General features: G+C 39.1%; 1 protein-coding gene across 3 annotated transcripts in view; it reads left to right on the top strand.

Moving 5' to 3' along the window:
• Positions 1-20,461, top strand: part of cntn3a.1 (contactin 3a, tandem duplicate 1) — a 101,270-nt gene that overhangs the window by 61,212 nt on the left and 19,597 nt on the right. For 2 of the 3 annotated variants that reach the window (XM_068328472.1, XM_068328463.1), the window contains exons 10-12: positions 10,356-10,488; positions 12,023-12,173; positions 19,331-19,458. In XM_068328472.1, coding sequence (XP_068184573.1) covers positions 10,356-10,488; positions 12,023-12,173; positions 19,331-19,458 — 412 coding nt within the window. The remainder of the gene's footprint in view (positions 1-10,355; positions 10,489-12,022; positions 12,174-19,330; positions 19,459-20,461) is intronic. The other variant, XM_068328482.1, reaches the window with a different exon arrangement.

Raw genomic sequence — 20,461 nt, 5'->3', positions numbered from 1 at the left:
CATTAGTCACAAATACAGTACCTTTTGTTTAGTGTACAGCTGAAAGGTAGAAATCTATTGTGGTCTTCAACTTCAGCAACACAATTAATTAAGACTTACAGCATTCTTTTGACAGCAGATAAGCACAGCCCAAACCTGCACAGCTCATTCCAACAGGCTTACAATCAAATGCCTTTGTTATTGTGAGCAGGGAGTCAATATTATTTTCATTGTGACAGCCCCATGGCAGTTGAGATGGGGAAGATAAACACAACTTAAGGAGAAAGACAAAATATTACACAATTACAATGGATTCAGTCTTAATTGTCTTAATGCAATTTCCTTCGGGATTATGCAATTTCCTCCGGGATTAATAAAGTATCTATCTATCTATCTATCTATCTATCTATCTATCTATCTATCTATCTATCTATCTATCTATCTATCTATCTATCTATCTATCTATCTATCTATCTATCTATCTATCTATCTATCTATCTATCTAATTAAAGGACAAACCAATTTTTGATTTCTCTTGCTTTGAAGAAAATGGCTCTAACTCGTCCTTGTACTTGGCAAAGAGCATCACTCTGAAATGTCTGTATTTGCTTAAGGCTACATTTGGCATCAGAAGAGTGTGTGCATGTGTCAATGGAGGCTCTTTTTTATATGTTTTGCACAGAAGCCAAACTGATATCATTTTTTGCTTATCATCAACCGGGGACTCCAACAACAATTGATTGCTCACCGCTATTTGCCACTCTCAATTTCATCATAAGATCTATTTTATCAGGTGACGGTAAACAGGCCTTATGATCTAAATATGTCAGACATTGCAACAGTTTGTCTTGTTATTGTTTATGATTTTTACTTGCAAAGTACAAATGTGAATTACTGTCAGTTTTAGTGGTTCAATGAGGTAATGAGACCATAACTACTACTTTCCTGTTTTGTTGGACATGTTGTTAATTAAATTAAATTAAATTTAATTTAATTTAATTTAATTTAATTTAATTTAATTTAATAACCACTCCTTTCCTGTTTTCTTGGACATGTCTATAAAGGCAGGCAAGCTTGAGTTTTCTGTAACTTGGATGGAGTGCTGAGATTATAACAGAAATCTGGGACACTTTAATTGGGAACTTCAATCAAAGACAAATGAAGTTTTGTACTTTGAATTGTTTGCCGTTATGAGACAGACATCTTAAAAAATACAAATCTGTGTGCAGTGCAGTGACGTGCAGTTAGGTTCATGGCTGGTGAGGCACTGATTTCATCATAATTAGATTTACAAAAATATGAACCTACAGTGTAGTTTATTCACCATTTAATTATCAACAGTGAGTGGGTTACTTTTAAAGCCCCACAGCATAATTATTTACACGGATAAACTGTAATACACAATGAGCACATTTGATTAAAAAACAGTATTTAAATGTTTGCCTATATATTACATTTACTTAAAAGTGAAGTCCATGTGCAGCTCCTTCTGAACAAAAGCCTCTAAAAAATTTGGAGTCGAGATATGTAATCCTATGTTTTTATAGTGAGGCAAGGCGAGCAAGAATGAATGAATGGCTGTAGTTTGCTCTCACTTCTTTTATGGCCGAGGAAGAGGAATCCTCGACCGAATCCCTGGGATCACATGCGCCCCCTACCATGAGGCCGGAGAAATGCATAGCTCACTTTGTGCCTTTTCCCAGTCGTTTCACGACCACTCAACTCAAGAAAGACGTTACACACATACAGTTGTTGACAAAAAACACTGTACTGTATATTATATGAACTATGGACTAAATTTTGGGAATTTAGTTCATAGAGAAAATGTGTTTGAACATTTTAATAGCGAAATATAGAGAGAAAGCATTACAGTCTCACTATATAGCATGCCAGCACAGCTAGTCGAGTCATTGCGCATTCCATGGTGAGGCTCGGCTGGCTGGTGCCTCACCGCAGGTCTCTTCTCTGTATTTCAGCGGTAAATGTGAAGATTAAGGGATTTTGAGTAAAAAAACCTAAAATTGGTGACGTTAAACGGAAAATAAGTATATAATACACATCGCTGGATAAATATAACCATTTAATTTATGTCTTCGATTTTTCGTTTTTTTCTTTCATGACGGCAGGTGAGGCCATGCCCCACCTGCCTCCCCTGACACTGCAGTGTCAGGTCTTAATCTGTATAAAGACACATCCATGTCACTGAAATTTCCTCTCATTATTTACTGTTGTCCTATTCTTTGTTCCTTCTCAGGTACTAACAAAGGTCACTTTATTTGTTTGCCTCATCTCCGTCTCTAACCAAAGAAAGTCTTCATTGCTCCACCTCAGAATCTCCAGCATGATTTGTAATGACATTGTAAAGGTTCTGTTGGGGAGGACAGAGCAGAATACTAGCATATTCTCTGTTCAAGTGACTAAATTAAAAAAGGTAGGGTGTTACCATTTTCAAAATGCCAAGCATCAACAGCAGCAACAGTAAATCAATTTTCAAATCCAAAGGTCAGTGATGTAGAAATAGAGAGTGAAGAAGAGGAAGGCCATGGGGACCATTTGTTATTCCTCATTAGAATGGATCAGTTTTCCTGTTCTCTGCCCCCCTCTCTCTCTTCTCTCTCTCACTTTCACTTTATCTCAGCATCTGAGATAAAATGTCTTTCTTTTTCTTAGCTGTCATTCAAGCCACTATCCTTGCACTTGTCTTTCTCTACATCTCATTTTGGTTCCCCTTCAAGGGATTAAAATGGCACAAAGGAGGTTTGTCAGGCCATAATGTCACCCTAGTGAAACAAGGACCCACTCAGCCTGCCTTCTTCCCAGCTTGTCTTTTAGTGACATATGTACAGTAACTGAGATTTCTGACATTTTCCTACTTTCTCCTCTCTTCTGACATTCAAACTTTATTTGGGAATTACTGCTGCTACTGCAATGGGATCTGCAATCGGTTGCATAATCATTATAACTGTGATGCACAATGTAGCATTCCAATTTGCATATTCAGAGGTCTTGAACTTGAAACTGAGCTGCTATCAGAGAAGAGTCAAGATTAATTAAACATACCCATGAAGAAGACAAATGCCACTATTTGTCTCAAGTGCTAAAGATATTGGGATAGGGCCACTGCTGAGTCTCTGAGGGTTTTAGAAGACAACGGTGGGCACAGATCAGTCTAGTGTGGCACCAACCCATGCACTTACACAGATCTCTTTCATCTCTTTTATCCCCCCAGGCCCTGAGACTCTGTAACCTAAAAAGGACCATCTATCATCTATTCAAAGTCGTGATGCCTCTCTCTCTCTCTCTCTCTCTCTCTCTCTCTCTCTCTCTCTCTCTCTCTCTCTCTCTCTCTCTCTCTCTCTCTCTCTCTCTCTCTCTCACCTCTTCTTTCTATTTTGCGCTCTCCTTCCCCTCCATCATCCCTTTTCTCTTGAACACTCATACAGTACCCATAAAGCACCCATTTCCATTCCAAAAACCAAGGGACTCTTTGTGTTCCACTTGGAAACTGCTGCATCTATCGTTACCCAGGACCCCCTCTGGCGGTGGCTTTAGTGCCAGGTCAGGCGTGTATCTATTGTGTAACGGGGCTTTAGGATGAGCCCTATTTGAAGATCCTCAGCAGTGTCACTGACTGATGTTAAGGGACAGTCCTTGTCTCTTCAAGTGGTAATGCTGTAATGATTCTAGACGACAGACATACTGGCAGCTGGACCCTCAAGACTACTTTGTCAGTGACATTAAAAAGTCCAGCTGCACTCAATGGGAAAGATCAAGGGCAGGAACAAGGAGTGCTGCCACACTTAAACTGACATGACTATAAAAAGGGAGCAGAAAGAAGCCAAGAACCTTTTAAAGGTCAAAAGAGGTAGGAGGAAAACGCAAACTTTACACAAGTGTCTTTTATCTTGCTCAGTGAAGGAGACATCTGTAAAAAATATTTTTACTTTTAAAACACAGTATGTTTTTATTGATGTTACACATAAACATTCATTATACCCACATGAGAACAAAACAGCCTATGTGCTGCTTCTCTTTCTTTACTAATTACGTAGATGTGTGATTTAACCAACCACTGATAATAACTCAGTGCTATGTTAAGCAATAGGAGGAAGGGGGATGTACATCTGGTCACTGCGGGGCTTTTTAGACCACAAAAAATTAGCAGCGATTCAATTACCAACCCCCATAAGGATAGAAAAGAGTGGCTAAAGCTTGAAATAGATCAGCCATTCATCAGAATGAACAGAGCTTTGAGGTACTTAAAATGTCCATGTGTAGCTCTAATTACTCACCTAAAAGCAGTTTTAATCCAACATTCTCCTCTTAAAACTATGACAAAAAAATGACTAATTAGACTGTCCTAATTAAGCTGTCCTCATGAAACTATATTGCATACAGTATTACTGGTTCTAGTCTGTCTAGAATGCTCCTGATGCTGCTCCAAATAAAACAAATTAAAAGCACCAGCAAGGGAAAAATGGATCCAATAAAAACAATGCAATAAAGAACTTACAAGTTATTTTAAATTTGTAAGCTACACATGAACACACACAGCGTAAATAAATACCATTCAAAAATTGGACGCATATTCTGATGGTCTTAACGACGTTAATGCAATAAGAACTCATGTCGATGTAACACGCACATCATTACATCCCGCAAAGTACATCATTACATCCCATCTGTCCTTTCGTCCGGCGATCTGTCACGACGTTTGACCTTGAGCTAGTTTTCTCAAGGTCAAATTTAAACTTTTGTACATTTTTTTGCACATATCTCAGGAACTGGATAAGATAAAAAGAGGAAACAAAAGGCATTATATTCAGGTAGGCAAGATTTTGAAAAATTAGATCACAACCTTGGCCTTGAAAAACTAGATCAAGGTCAAATTTTAACTTTTCTACCGTTTCAGGTTCACATCTCCGAAAACCTGATGACATGTAATCAAAAAACAAAAAGCAACATTTTCAGAGGCACAAAAATGTGATGATGTCGCGGAATGATGCAGTCTCTGATTGCCTTGTATGATTTTAGAATTGAAAGGGTGGAATAACTCATGTAAGCCAGTAAAAAAAAAATTATGGAAGAAAGCATTCCTATAAATGATGTGATCATCACTGGCATCAAAATCAAACTGAGGAATTACTCACATGCTGTGGCCAGGGGAGAGGGAATTGAACACAGCGCTGACACCAAGACAGTGAGCAACAAGCAAGTTCTCAACTGAGGGATATGAAGATAACTATAGATGCAGACCAGATTGAGACATGTAATCCATGTCTCAATCTGGTCCACCTTTAGTATTAGAAAAAATTCCAGAATCGTAAACACAAAATTGCTCTTCTGAAACAAGGCTTCAAACTGAAAAGAAAAAATTAAAGAGAATCTCACTAAAAAGAATGATGATATCGTTAAAAAAGCTTGACAACTAAAGAAGAATTGGCTAATCGACAACAACTGGATGAACAACTGTAGGATCTTCATCAAAACAAAAGGGCTTTCTCAAGAGCAGATGAAAACAATGGTGATAGGAGTGCAGAGGAGTTGGTGAAATATGAAAAATAAAGATGGACAATAGCCGTTATTACCACAGAGATCTGTACAACAGAATCACTTCAATGGCAGGACCCTCTACACCAAATTTGGACACATCAAGGATTCCATAGAACAGTCAAAAAACCATTCAACATCATCAATGTCAGAAAGATGGAATAATCAACAAAAAGACAGAGGTTCCTGTTTGGAAGGTTAACATTAAGTTTGAGACTTTAAAGTGCATGCTGATATCTTTTCACAATATAATATCAAGTGAAACTGTTTTTGTCTGTGACAGACTGGTTGATTCTTGGATAAACACTGTCTGTCTGCTGAGGGAGGTGAATGTGATCATTATATTCTTGTTAAGAACATTGGCAAGATCAACTTCTTGTTTGTTCCTTCTTGTTCCTAAGAACAATGTAAACATGGTCATGCTCTAGGATATATCTGGGACAAAGGCTAATATCTGAAAGTGGATAAGGGTATGAACGTCTGTGAAAATTCAATGTATGAACTGGTTGAAAACATTATTGGCTGAAAACATGTTGCAACGAGAGAGATGTCTGTTGATTCAGGGGGACTGGTATTTCACAAGCCTATTGGCTTCTACCAGTCAGTACTATTTTTTTTTTCCGGATGTTGTTGATGTTCTAAATGTGATGAACTTGTGAAGTCTGTAACAATACCATGTCCAGGAAAAAAAAAAACCTAAAAAAATAAATAAAACATGGTTACTGTTTATCTTGCCTGCATTATTTATTTATTTATTTTTATTTATTCAGTTTTTCTTCTTTCCAGACATGTAATTACAACATATTTCACTTTCATCAGTATTGAAACATAATCAACAACATCTGAAAAGAAAAAAAAAAGGTTGACGGGTAGAAGCAATTGACTTGTAAGGTTCCCGTCCCCTAAATCATCAACAAAACATCTCTCTCATTAGAATATGTAATCAACAAACTCAGACATTAAAAGTTTTCAACCAGCTCATACATTGAATTTTCACAGATGTTCATACCCTTATCCACTTCCAGATACTAGCCTTTTACCCTAGAGCATAACCATGTTTACATTCTTCCTAGGAACACAAGGTTTGTTAACATCATGGATAGTCAAAAGAAGAAGTTGGCCTTGTCAGTGTTCTCCACAACAATAAAATCATCACCTTCACCTCTTTCAGCAGACAGTGTTCATACAAGAATTAACCAGTTTGTTGCAGACACTTTTACAGTTTCACATGGTATTATATTGTCAAAAGATATCAACATGCTCTTTAAAGTCTCAAAGTTAATGTTATCCCATGTTATGACAAATACATGTTGTTTTTTTGTTTTAGGGTTTTTTTTGTTGTTCATTAGTCCGTGTTTCTGACATCAATGGTGTTGATTTTTTCAACTGTTCCGTGAAATACTTGATGTGTCCAAAATTGTAGAGCTCCCAATATTGAAGTGACTCTGTTGTGCTGATCTTTGGTGTAGTAACAATTCTTGTCTGTCTTTATTGCTCATATTTCACCAACTCCTCTGCACTCCTGATCACCATTGTTTTCATTCGGTCCGGAGAAAGCCCCTTTGTTTCGATGAAGATCCTGCAGTTGTTCATCCAGGTGTTGTCGATCAGCCCATTCTTTTTCAGTTGTCGAGCTTTTTTAGCGATATCAGCATTCTTTTTAGTGAGATTCCCATCAATGTAGACATTTTTTCCTTTCAGTTTGAAGCCTTGTTTCAGAAGAGCAATCTTGTGTTTACGACTGTTGAATTTAATCAGCACTGCAGGTGGTCTCCTACCTCCAGATGGTAGTGGGTGACATGTCTCAATCTGGTCCGGCTCAATGTTAATCTCCAGGTTCCTCAGTTGAATAATTACCTGTTGTTCCACCGACTCAAAATCAGTGCTGTGTTCAGTTTCCACTCCTCTGGTCACGGCATGAGCATAATATCTCGGCTTAAGTTTGATGCCGGTGATGATCACATCATTTATTCAAATGCTTTGTTCGAATTCCTCCATTCTTTGTTGCCCTTGCTCCGCTCAAAACTGCATTTTTTACATGTCACCTCCACTTTTTGCATGCGGTTATTTAACGGTTTCAGCTTTTCTTCCAGCCTCTTATCAAGTTCCCTGTTGAACTTTTCGAAGTCACTCTTTAGCATCACAGTTCTCTGTAACTCATCCATCCTAGAGGCCAGCCATTCAAGGGTTTCTTTCGTATTTTTATTCTCATGTTTATTCTCAGACTCTTTGGATTTCCCTTTTCCTTTCAGCATTTTGAAGGAGTCAGTGAGAGTTAATGAGTGTTTATCCAATAAGACTTTGAGAGAGATAGCAAAGTTAGCAACAACGAGAGACAGAAGAAAAGACATCTGCTCTCATTGAAAGCCGGAAGTACTTATTATCTTACTATTCAACACAGGCTTGACAGATTTGTCTGTTGGTCACTTAATCTTTTATTTTTCTGATTTTTTCAAGTGGTATGAAAGAGGGTTATGGTATTGAAGACACAACAGTAGTGTTATATACTGTATCCCGGCTTCTCAGCAGCGACATAAATGACTAAATTGAGACTCAGATAGATTTCTCAGGAGTGACTGGAAACTAAAGTGCTAAACAGTGGTAAATATTACACCTAGGTGATAAGAAACCTAACTCCATATTTAGGGCAGTTTTGCTTAATGCATAACGTACATTCATGACAGGTTTACATGGATGTAATGTGTCATATTACATTAGTCCCCTGTCAGTGTCAGGTGTTGTGGCTGTATGGCAAAAATCAATGCATATAGCTTTAGTCTTAAAGTGTGTTTTAAATTGAAAAGTAATACGATGTTGACAATATTTTCATTACATATTGAGTAGGAGTATAATAATGTAGCCACGAAAAGGCACAAGCCAGCGTCTTATTGCGCCGGTCACAAGCGTGGATAAATACAGAGGGTTGTGTCAGAAAAGGCATCCGACATAAAACTTTTGCCAAATCAAACATGTGATTCAAATCTATGACTTCCATACCGGATCGGTTGAGCCCAGGTTAACAAAAACCGCCATCGGTGCTGTTCACCTACAGGGTGCCGGTGGTAATTGGACTACTGTTGATTGAAGAAGGAGAGGAGGAAAGTGTGTTTGTAGGAAGAGAGAGAAGAGGAACACCAACAGTATAGGACTGAGAGTAGGGACGTTGAATTTTGGAACTGTAACAGGAAAAGGTAGAGAGTTGGTTGACATGATGCAGAGGATGAAAGTTGACATACTGTGTGTCCAGGAGACCAGCTGGAAAGGTAGCAAGGTTAGAAATTTAGGAGCAGGGTTCAAGTTGTTCTATCATGGTGTAGATAGGAAGAGAAATGGAGTTATCCTGAAGGAGGAATTTGTTAGGAAAGTTCCAGAGGTAAAAAGAGTGTCAGATAGAGTGATGAGTCTGAAGCTAGAAATCGAAGGTGTGATGTTCAATGGTATTAGTGGGTGTGCTCCACAGGTAGGATGTGAGCTGGAGGAGAAGGAGAAATGTTGGTTGGACTTTGATGAAGTGATGTAGAGCATACCGAGAAGTGAGAGAGTTGTCATTCATGCAGACTTCAATGGACATGTTGGTGCAGGAAACAGAGGTGATGAGGAGGTGATGGGCAGGTTTGGTATCCGGGAGAGGAACGCAGAAGGACAAATGGTGGTTGACTTTGTGAAAAGGATGGAAACAGCTGTAGTGAATACTTTCTTTCAAAAGAGGCAGGAACATAGGGTGACCTATAAGAGTGGAGGTAGGAGCACACAGGTAGACTACATCTTGTGTAGACGGTGTAATCTGAAGGAGATCAGTGACTGAAAAGTAGTGGTAGGCGAGAATGTAGCCAGATAGCATAGGATAGTGGTGTGAAGGATGACTCTGGTGGTGAGGAAGATGAAGAGGACAAAGGCAGAGCAGAGGAGAAAGGTGGAAGCTGAAAAATGAAGAGTGTTGCATGACTTTTAGGAAGGAGTTAAAACAGGCTCTGGGTGGTCATGATGTGCTTTCAGATGACTGGACAACTACAGTTAATGTGATCAGGGAGACAGGTAGGAGAGTACTTGGTGTGTCATCTGAATGAGAGGGACGCAAATGGAAGAGTGAGGTTTCAGGTAGAAGAGATCAAGAAGGTGGAGAATTTTAAGTACTTAGGGTCAAAAGTCCAGAGCAATGGAGCATGTGGAAAAGAGGTGAAGAAGCATGTACAAGCAGGATGGAAAGGGTTGAGAAAAGTGTCAGGTGTGACAGAAGAGTTTCAGCTAAAATGAAAGGAAAGGTGTACATTACTAAGGTGAGACGAGCGATGTTGTTTGGTCTAGAAACAGAGTCACTGAGGAAAAGACAGGAGACAGAGCTGGAGGTAGCAGAGATGAAGATGCTGAGATTCTCTTTGGGAGTGACCAGGATGGATAGGATCAGGAATGAGTACATCAGAAGGACAGCACATGTTAAAGGTTTTGGAGATAAAGTCAGAGAGGCCAGACTAGGATGGTTTGGACATGTCCAGAGGAGAGATAGTGAATATATTGGTAGAAGGATGCTGAGTTTTGAACTGCCAGGCAGGAGGCCTAGAGGAAGACCAAAGAGGAGGTTTATGGATGTAGTGAAAGAGGACATGAAGGTAGTTGGTGTGAGAAAAGACGATGCAGAAGACAGGGTTAGAGGAAGGCAACTGATTCGCTGTGGCAGCCCCTGAAGGGGAAAGCCAAAAGGAGAAGATTTATTACGAATATGTACAGACCTTACAAAAGCTTGGTCCCTTTGCTTCTACAGTGGAATAATTTTGCACACAAGACTGATTGGTTCTTTTGTCTGTGTGAATGTATGCATTTGTCTCTAGCAGGACAGGATTCAGCCAAACAATGGTGTGCTGATGATCAACAGTCTGAATCTGGCTGACATTGGTATGTACCAGTGTGTGGCAGAGAACAAGCATGGCCGAATCTTCACCAACGCTGAGCTCAGGGTCGTAGGTAAGTCCAAACAAACGAAACTCACTTTCATCAGTCTTTAATGGTACATGATATATGCTAAAATTTGGCACAAGTAATGTGCAAAAGCACGTAAAGTAATAAAGGTACCAGTCAGCCTGGTGTGCCACATTACACCCACAAAGACATTGGCGGAACATTCGCTGCAAATGTTGGACCATACCACACTTTGATAATTGCTCCTTTCATTTTAGTTTTAGACACTATTTTACATATTAAGGGGGAAAAACTCAACCTCCTAGGAAAACTATGTTTCTTCTTCTGCGTTTAATTGTTTTGCCCCAAAGATAATCTTGATTCTTGTGGTCAGCCCTCAGCTGAGAGAGGAGAAACAATTGGTTTGCAGGGCGTTAAAATTGACTGATCAAAGCAAGGAATAAATACAGCACTTTGTTGGTTATAAATAACATCATATGTGCCAATACAATAATCTCTCTGGCAATACATCAGACATTCACCCCTACATTTGTGGGAGGAATTAAGTTTAATTTTCTTGAAAACTGTATTTGATTTATTTTTCAAAGTGAAAATAATTAAAACCACTCCAGTTTCTTGTATGAACAATTTTCATCATGCAGATGTGGCAGTACAGTATTCTACTCATGCAACAGCTTGACATTCTAATGTTTTGAAACATACATGTACTCAAGTTTGATTTACAGCTCAACACAAATAGATGGGGTTGGAGCTGCTTCCCAGAGTCTCTCAGCTTTTACTGTTGTGGGTCTGAAACAGTTCTATAAACATAGTAGTGAAAAGCTTGTGTATAACAATCATGTTTATACCGGTAGTGTGAGATCATTCTGGTAAATACTGCAATATTCTTTACTGGAACAATTGGAACACGACCAATTCATGTGTTATGAATTGGACATGTTTGTGAAGTGTTTTCTCTTCACTGGAGAAAACACTTCACACTACAGTACATGTTTATCAATATATTTTTTTTTCATACATGCATACTGACACGTGTTATCAGACGCTCAGCCATGTTACTGGTTCCAGGCTACGTGTTCATTTTGAAGAGCTTTCCGTTGAGTCGATGTGCATACAAAACAGCTCCAGACGATGGCGCCTTAAAAATTAATGCCTTAAGGAGCAACTAGAAAGCCTTTTTCTCATTTGAAAACCCCTCGTGTTTGTATCAGAGCATAATTCTTAATGCACAATGTCCTCCTAAGAAAAATTAATGGAATTTGAAATCCCCCCTTTTTTCCAATAGTTTGTACACTTTAGAATTATGTACTATGTTCTAAGAATGCATGTGTGTGTGTGTGTGTGTGTGTGCGTGCGTGCGTGCGTGCGTGCGTGCGTGCGTGTGCACACATGTATGCAAACAATGTTTTGAGGCAGAAAAGGATGGTAGAGCTGACCTACTTAATGGATCGAGTGGCCCGAATAAGATGTCTCTCTCCTCATTTCCTCAGTAACTCTACTTTGTTGACTCAGCCTCATCTCTGTTCTTTCTACTCCCATCACAACACTTACATTTCTCTCTTTCTTCTGTTGCCATCAGCCATCGCTCCAGACTTCTCCCAGAACTTGTTGAAGGCCCAGACTCTGGCCCGACAGGGCGGCGATGTTCTGATTGAATGCAAGCCCAAGATGTCTCCTCGGGGTGTGATTTCTTGGAGGAAGGGGAAGGAAGCCTTGAGAGAGAGTCACAGGTACTTGGATTAGCATGTGGAGTAGTAGGCAGAATGTAAACAGGACCATTGTTTAGTTTGTTTACTTTACCTGGAGAACAGTATTTCACTGACTTGTTATTTTATTTGTCCCTATTTGATATTCATGATGATTAACTGCAAAGAACAGAACCCACTGAGATACAATACATTTTAAATTGCATAGCACGTTCCTCAATGCACCACTGTCCCCCCACCGACAATGTTGCTTCCCTGAACCCCATTGTACTCAGGCTGTGCTCGGGGCATGTTTCTACACTCTTTACTTGAAATAAGTGGCCATTCATAGACTGGGGCATCCAGATCGATGGTCTGATCCATCAGCTCATTAGCAGCATGTAAGGCCTGGAAGGTCATTAGAGCACAAGGCACATGGTGATCCAAGCAACCATCAAGACAAGGAGGAAGCAGGTGAAACCCCCTAAAGGACTAATCAATGTGTAGTCACTGAGCGACACACAGTCTTGTGTGGAACTAGCCAGACACCTTGTTTTATTAGAAATCAGGTCAAGTACAGATCAATGAAATACCTCCTTGTGGAGAAGAGAAGAAGGGGGATAAAATAATGCCAATCATACAAGACAAAACATTTTCCTCCTGAAGATACAATGCTGTAGCGCAGTTATTGATCGGGATTCATATTGCACCTTTTCATATAGCAATAACATTAAATTTGTAGTTATAATAGAATGCAGCTTTAAACAGTGACCTTCACTTGTTAACATTAGAGGTGACATTAGTTTCACGGGGACATCTTCATCCTCTGAAATGTCACTATTTGACGATGTGCTGTTGCGCGTCTCACAAGGTAGAAACTTTTGACATAATTAACCAGAGAGAAACTAAACATGGTGATGAGTTCTTATGTAAGGATTAAAAGCCTTAAAGTAATGGTGTGTGGTCAGAATGTCTCATTGTAAAAAACACACCAGAGTCCATACAAATCTCTTAATAGTACATTTGCACTTTCTGTTTCATACCATCTTCATTTTGTGCTGAAATGAACCAGCGGGAGGCAAAGTGCACCTGCTGGAACATGCCGTGTCATAGTGGGGCTCCAGATTTCTCATTTGATATCAGATTAATTGTTGAACTAGCTCAGCAGCTTTTCCACACCCGAACAATGTATTGTATATCATATCCATCCTCTTCACGGTGGGCGAGAGGCATCATTAGTCATGTCTCACCTCCCCCTGTAATCTCCAGAACACCAGTGGAACTAAAGGTGTGACATGCTTGTTAATAATGATGCCAGACATGTTGGTTAATAGATGGTATTTTAGAGCAAGAGGCAGAACCAACTCCAACATTATTTGTTTGTTAAACGTGGCACCCAGCCTTCAAATTTATCATCCTTTTAAGCATTGAAAAGTAAATGCATCCACTACAACATGCAATGCCAATAAAGACAAGATTTCCCATTTGAGATTTGATGTTAAAGCCTTACCCTAAGGTAGGTGTGCTGCATGCAAGATCTTAGATTTTATTTGACATTATTGCAGCATTTCTTACAAAGCTATTCCCCTGTTCCTACCTCGTTAGAATTTAGTTTCCTCTCTATCACATGGGGCTGCTACCAGTGCTATTGCAGCAGTGGCATAACACTAATCCATTCCTCTGGCTCAACTAGAATACCCATAATTCCTTCTAATCTTCCAGGGATAATGTTTTCAAGGATCTGGAGCAGGGGAGAACAAATCAACTAAAAACAAAGCGGGATCTGATTAGTTAATGAAATCATGCAATGATGATACCTATATAGCTTGTGTCCCAGTATGACAAGATAGCATTAAAACAGAGTTGATGTGCACTTATGCAGCGAGCCATGAGTGTAACTATAAAATGCTTACTGTAATTTAATTTCATTGCTGACCACTGCTGGCAATGGTAAAATGAATATGGGAAGTAGCTCTCTAGAATATTACCTTTAAATTGAAGCACTGTGTTTCTGAATGTTGCACCAAACATTTCTACAGCATGTAATTTGAGTCCATTTGTATTCCTAATACCAGAATAGCAATAGCTGTCTTGAAGTAGTGCCAAAGCAGAAGGTGCTTTGTTGTTGAATGCAATAAGCAGTGCTTAGGAATACTGTGAGTTCTTAGTAATACACTGAGTTGATTAAGCAATCATTCTTTAGTCGTTAGAATAATGTTTTTCATTTACAGCCTCTTGGTTTTTTTTGTTACACCATGGAGAAGCTTTCAGATTGCAGACAGTAGCTCACTTTAACACCAGCCAATAATGTTCTAGGCAAGGTGCTGTTTACTATATCACACTAATCAGGTTTAATGTACCCTACAAATTTACTCTACATCTTAATTGCTCCAGGGCAGCCTATGAGAGAAAAGTTAAGGCAGCTTATTCCTCCATGTCTTCATCTTTCACTGTCCTTCTCAGCCTTGTTGAAGAAGGGGCTTGGCATAGACTACAGCACAGTTTAATGGCAGGTCTTATCCCCACGACATCTCATATCCATAACTCTTTGTTATAGTGCATTACAAAGGAATCCCTCTCTTCAGTTAGGAGCATATCTTCATAGCTCCACAGGGAGCAGACACTGCAGATGAGGCTAATGTATTTTAATTCTTCTACTCTTTAAGGCATTACAGGCCACTTCTGATCATTTTGTATGGTCCAAGCTGCTTTCAAGATCAAGGGATCTTTTAGAAAGGAGCATTGAAACTATTCCTTAAAAGCAGTCTTTGAAAGACCATCTCATTATATTATTGTGGTCTTTGTAACATAAGAGAGTTTCAAGTGAGGATATTCAGTGTAAATTATCAACAGGCTATCAACAGGCTAATTGATTTCTAAGGGTTCAAATGTTAGGAAATTGTTAACCATGTTTGAAAAGCTCTGTCAGAAATTGTGGCAATGATTCCAGCTAATTGGCATGCCTTTTCTAACTCAATTATTTACTGATGATAGATTTTCTACTTGAATTTGTAAGAGGTGAACGTGCAGTAGTCAAAGCCTTGAATCTATCAAAGATGTCAATAACATGTTTTCTCTCAGTGGCATTGAGTTCTGAGTGTTGACGTTTTCTCTATTTGACCAATAATTCAAATCAGAGGTTGGTTCTTATAAGGGGTTCACACCGTTTAATGTATTTGTATAAGATGTACAGATCATTGTACATATACTGTACTGTGTGTGTGTGTGTGTATATGTGTGTGTGTGTATGTGCGTGCGTGCATGCGTGTGTGTGTGTGTGTGTGTGTGTGTGTGTGTGTGTGTTTTACAAGCATTTTAAGTCATTGTTTCATGTGTTTTTCATTTGTAGTTAATACAAAACAATGCATGACTATCTGCATCAGAATACAGTCATGGATAATAATGCTAAAAAAAAGGCTCTATTGTGCAACATTGCCAAAAGTGAAGATAATCCAAACAGTGTGCAGAAACTGTATTTCTACCGAGATTTGCTTCAAAATGTCATTGATTCTTCATGGGTTCAGAATCCACCTCAACAACAATAAGAAAAAAAATACTTGTGCATAAACAAATACGATAGATAAGCCATGACATTACCTCTTCCAAGTCTCATGCAAAGGTTACAAGTCAGGTTAAAGTCAGTGATTACAGTGTTCATAATTCATGACAGAAGCAAAACACTGACTGATGCTTGAAGGACGTGCAAAACAAATTTTAGTCTTTTAACACTAGAACTACCAAGGAAGTCTTTTTGACTGCTTTCAAAATTTGAAATGTAATAACTTGGTGTTAAAAACATATGTACCTATAGGGGGGCGGCACGGTGGTGCAGTGGTTAGCACTGCCGCCTCACAACATGGCGGACCCGGGTTCGAGTCCCGCTCTGTGCAGAGCTTGCATGCTCTCCCTCTGTCTGCGTGGGTTCCCTCCGGGCTCTCCGGCTTCCTCCCACCTCCAAAAGCATGCGCTTCAGGTTGATTGGCCGGTCCAAATTGCCCGTAGGAATGAGTGTGTGTGTGTGCATGGTTGTATGTCTTTGTGTTTAGCTCCACGGTGCACTGGCGTCGTGCCTTGAGTGTCCCCCGCCTCACGCCCTATGCCGCCGAGATAGGCTCCAGCTCCCCATGACCCACTGCGGCGATATAGCGGTGCCAATCTGAAGATGACTGACTGTACCAATAGGGGCAGCATGGTGGCACAGTGGGTAGCGCTGTCGCTTCACAGCAGGGTTCGAGTCCCGCTCTGTGCAGAGTTCGCATGCTCTACCCGTGTCTGCGTGGGTTCTCTCCAGGTTCTCCGGCTTCCTCCCACCTCCAACAGCATGTGCTTCAGGTTGATTGGCCGGTCCCAAATTGCCAGTAGGAGTAAGTGTGTGTGTGTGCATCGTTGTCCGTCCTTGTGTGTGGCTCCGCGGTGCACTGGCGGCGTGCCCTGAGTGTCCCCCCGCCTCACACCCTACACCAGCTGAGTTAGGCTCCAGCTCCCCGTAACCCGCCATGGCAGATGATACGGCAGAAGACAAATGAATGAATGCACCAATAGGAGCCTGACTTTTCCTAAATGAGTTTGTTTTTTTCTAACTTTGTTTGATAATTAAAATTTCAAAACACAAGAGATATTACTATCTAGAACTCCCACTGACAGTTATTTTGATTGCTCGGACATTAGTCATATATAATTAGGATTATTGTTAAAAATATTTTAAAATAAATTGGTGGAATAGGTAAAAACACATCAGGACACTAAATTAAAACTATAATAACTGAGTGTTTTATTTATTTAATTGACATAACATAGCTTCTCTGCAATTACACATCCAAATTCAAACTTTGAAATAAAAACAAATGTATCTCTGTGTAGAAACAACAAATGTATTCTGCTTAAAAATAGGTTGGTGTTATCATTAGACCTTAATAATAAAAATTATTAACTATTATGAACATTCAATAATACTGTGATGGCTGCCAGCCAGCTGGAGACACTGATGTTACGATGCCAAGATGGTTTGCTTATGGCTCACAAACACTCACAGTCACCAATCCATTTTGAAGCAGGAGACAATAGTTTCAATTTCATTCATTCATTCATTCATTGTCATGTACCGCCGCTGTATCCGCCATAGCGGGTCACGGGGAGCTTGAGCCTATCCCAGCTGGCATAGGGCATGAGGCGGGGGACACTCCGGGCATGACACCAGTGAAGTAATTGCAGAGAAGTTATGTTGTGTCAATTAAATAAATAAAAAATCATCATAGTTTTATTGTAGTGTCCTAATGTGTTTTTACCTGTTCCACCAGTTTATTTTTGGGTATTTTAATGATAATACAAGTTATGTACAAATACTGGCCAAGCAGTCAAAATGACTGTCTATGAGAATTCTAGTAGTTGCAGAATTCTGGTACACCGAGTGTTAAGGGATGTGACACCTTACATCTAGAGTGATCAAAGCAGAGAGAATATGAAAAATTAGTATTGTCAACCATCTCAATTGTGCTTTTTAAACAGGTATTTAAAAAGCACAAGTGAGACAACAAATTTACATGGATACTTTATAAACTTCTAATATGTGAATGAGATATGATCATATTTGATAAAATACACTTTGAAATCACATTCTAATGACACAGAGCGTGTGAATGAGTCCTTTATCTATGCAACACATGATTTTTTTTTGACCAGGAGGAAGGAATGATTTTGGACATGCAAATATGACAAAGAAACAAACCAATCTTAATCACTTGTGACCCCTTCATTTATTTAGCTTCATCCATTCATCATTCGTCATTCATTTATAGTCTTTCAGAGTTCATTTTTTTCATAGCCTTCATCTTCTATCCATGACTCTTCTTAAAAAGCGCAGAAAGTACATCTTTTCACCCAAGTTCTTTGTGCACTTATTCCTGTAAATGCTGTATTCAAGGACTTGTTGAAACTGACAAGCTTTTAAGTTTATTTTTCATGTTAAAAATATCCATTTTGATGTTACTCTGCCAACACTTAAAATAATAAGAGCTCAATTGATGACTAGTATTTGCAGTTTTTGCTTAAATACATACCTGTACATGTTAATATTGATATTTGAGTTGAACATGTGCTCAGAAAAAAAATCTATTTGATTAAATCATCTGCTGCTGAAGGAGATTTGATGAGTGTACACTGTGACTGGATAGACTGGAGCTGCTTTATTGAAGCATAGCCTTGTTGACTGGTACAGAAGTGGCAGTTCAATAGCGTCCAAGAAATTATGTCAGGGTTGACTGATGATACCAATAGATGAAATGAGAATCTTTTTTATTTGGACCAGCTGTTGCAATCGGTCATGGAGGTTCCAATGATTTCTTTGCTGGTGAAATGTCACTAAAATCTAAGACCAGATTGCATTGGATTTTTGTTGCTTTTGGAACTTTTGACTGTTCTCTCATTTAAGACAGTTGCGTGAGAAACGGCTGCAGTGTGCTCAGCAGGAATTGCATATACAGTATACAGTATGACTGAAACTAATAATACAGTAAATTAAATTCTACAAAAAGCATGCTTGAATTTTTATACCTTTTACTCCATTTCTGTAGTTTAATGATAATTGTTTGACAAAATAATGACCATTATAGTATCATAGTAACAGCACATTATGGGTGACATGTTTTTAACCATTATGCATCGCTGTATGCTGTAGTGTTGGATTCATTGTATTAAATACCTTAGATGCATGCAACTGGAATATCTTTGACACCTTACAAGTTTCATATATAACTGTGCACTGTTTAAATTTGAATGTATTTATGTCTGCAGGAGCCATTTTCTAAAACAACACCTCTGATACACTTGATACACAGTACAAGAAGATCTTTGTTGTTCAGTTATTTAGTATCCCCCTTGACATCACCTTCAAGTCAAAACAAAACTCTCTGCCCATAAAGTGATCTTGTACCATCCTTATCAGCTCAGCACTAAGAGACCAAACAGTAACTCTTCACTCTGTGCTTCTCCTGAGGTCACATTTGGAGCACAGGGAGTCAATTTAAATTCATTGTGATAAACTTCGGGCGACAGTAGGAATGCTTCAGGACACAGGATATTTTCATTTAGAGTCGAAGTGACAGGCACACAAGCTTCCAAATTTAGAAAGATTTCAGTTTAACTCTACCCTGATGCACTGTCAAATAAAAATCTGTCTGTCAATAATAAACCGTTTTTACCTTCAGAGTTACTGTATTGGATAATGGAAGCCTACGGATTGCCAATGTGACTAAACTGGATGCTGGACTTTACACATGTGTAGCCAGAAACCAGTTTGGGGTAGCAAGCAGTGCTGGCAGCTTAATGGTTAAAGGTAAGATATTATCTTCACTTGGCTTCAAACATTATTCCTGTTTGTTTTTGGAAAATATCATCTGCCTGCTTGTTTATTATTAATTGAATCCGCCTTAGCTGTCAACAACTGCCTCAACACCGTGATGTCTTCCCCATCATAGAGCGAAAATAGAGACATACAATTTCATCAAAACAGTGAACAGCAACATCAACATCAAAAACATAATATTCAGAAGCTTGTTTTTCTTTTGTCATGTATTTTAGGAATGACTTTTATTTATTGGTATTTATTTGCTCATCAGGCTTCATGCTGGGTTTGTCATCCAGTCCTTTGTAATGAAAGAACATCATTTATGATGTCAGTGTTTTGGAGGGGCATGAATCAAAGGATGAAGCAATCTGCTTGGCAGCTGTGAGTGACAACTAACCAGTGTTACATCCAACACTGACTCTCACTGCACTCCTAATGATCCACCTCTGAAGCAGAGTCACTCCAAAAACTATGATAATCTTACCACAGGAATGAACCCATCCAATTAGTTGATTGACAGTGGCTGGAGGATGCATGACTTAAGGCTCATTGCATGCATGTGCATCAATGTTTAATTCATGCCTTTTTTGCACAGTTGCCCATAGACATGTTTGTAGTACTTTTTCAAGATTTCGTTCCCTTTAAATAGACTTCTGCAATGCAATCCATTTCCTAGTTCTTTCTGGAGAGCAGCATGAACAGCAGTGCTCTATTAAAATGTGTTTTGGGGGTTTCTCTTCACATGTTTTTGAGTTGCAAATTGATAAGAATAGAAGCCACTACTCAGTCTTAGTCTTACTCAGTAGCCACAGTATCCTCTGTCCATGCACAATTGGAGCTGTTATACAGGGTAGCTGCATATTGGTACTTACAATATTGTTGAGAGGAATACATTGATTCATGTGTTGTAAAGTACTATACAAATTCAAGGAACTGTCCAAGTGTGTTTTTAAAAATATCATGTATTGAAATTTTAAGTGAGGCACCATTG

This window comes from Antennarius striatus, chromosome 2, assembly GCF_040054535.1.
Source record: "Antennarius striatus isolate MH-2024 chromosome 2, ASM4005453v1, whole genome shotgun sequence".
NCBI lineage: Eukaryota > Metazoa > Chordata > Actinopteri > Lophiiformes > Antennariidae > Antennarius > Antennarius striatus.
The sequence above is the reverse complement of the archived record's forward strand: the minus strand, read 5'-3'. Positions and strand labels throughout refer to the sequence as shown.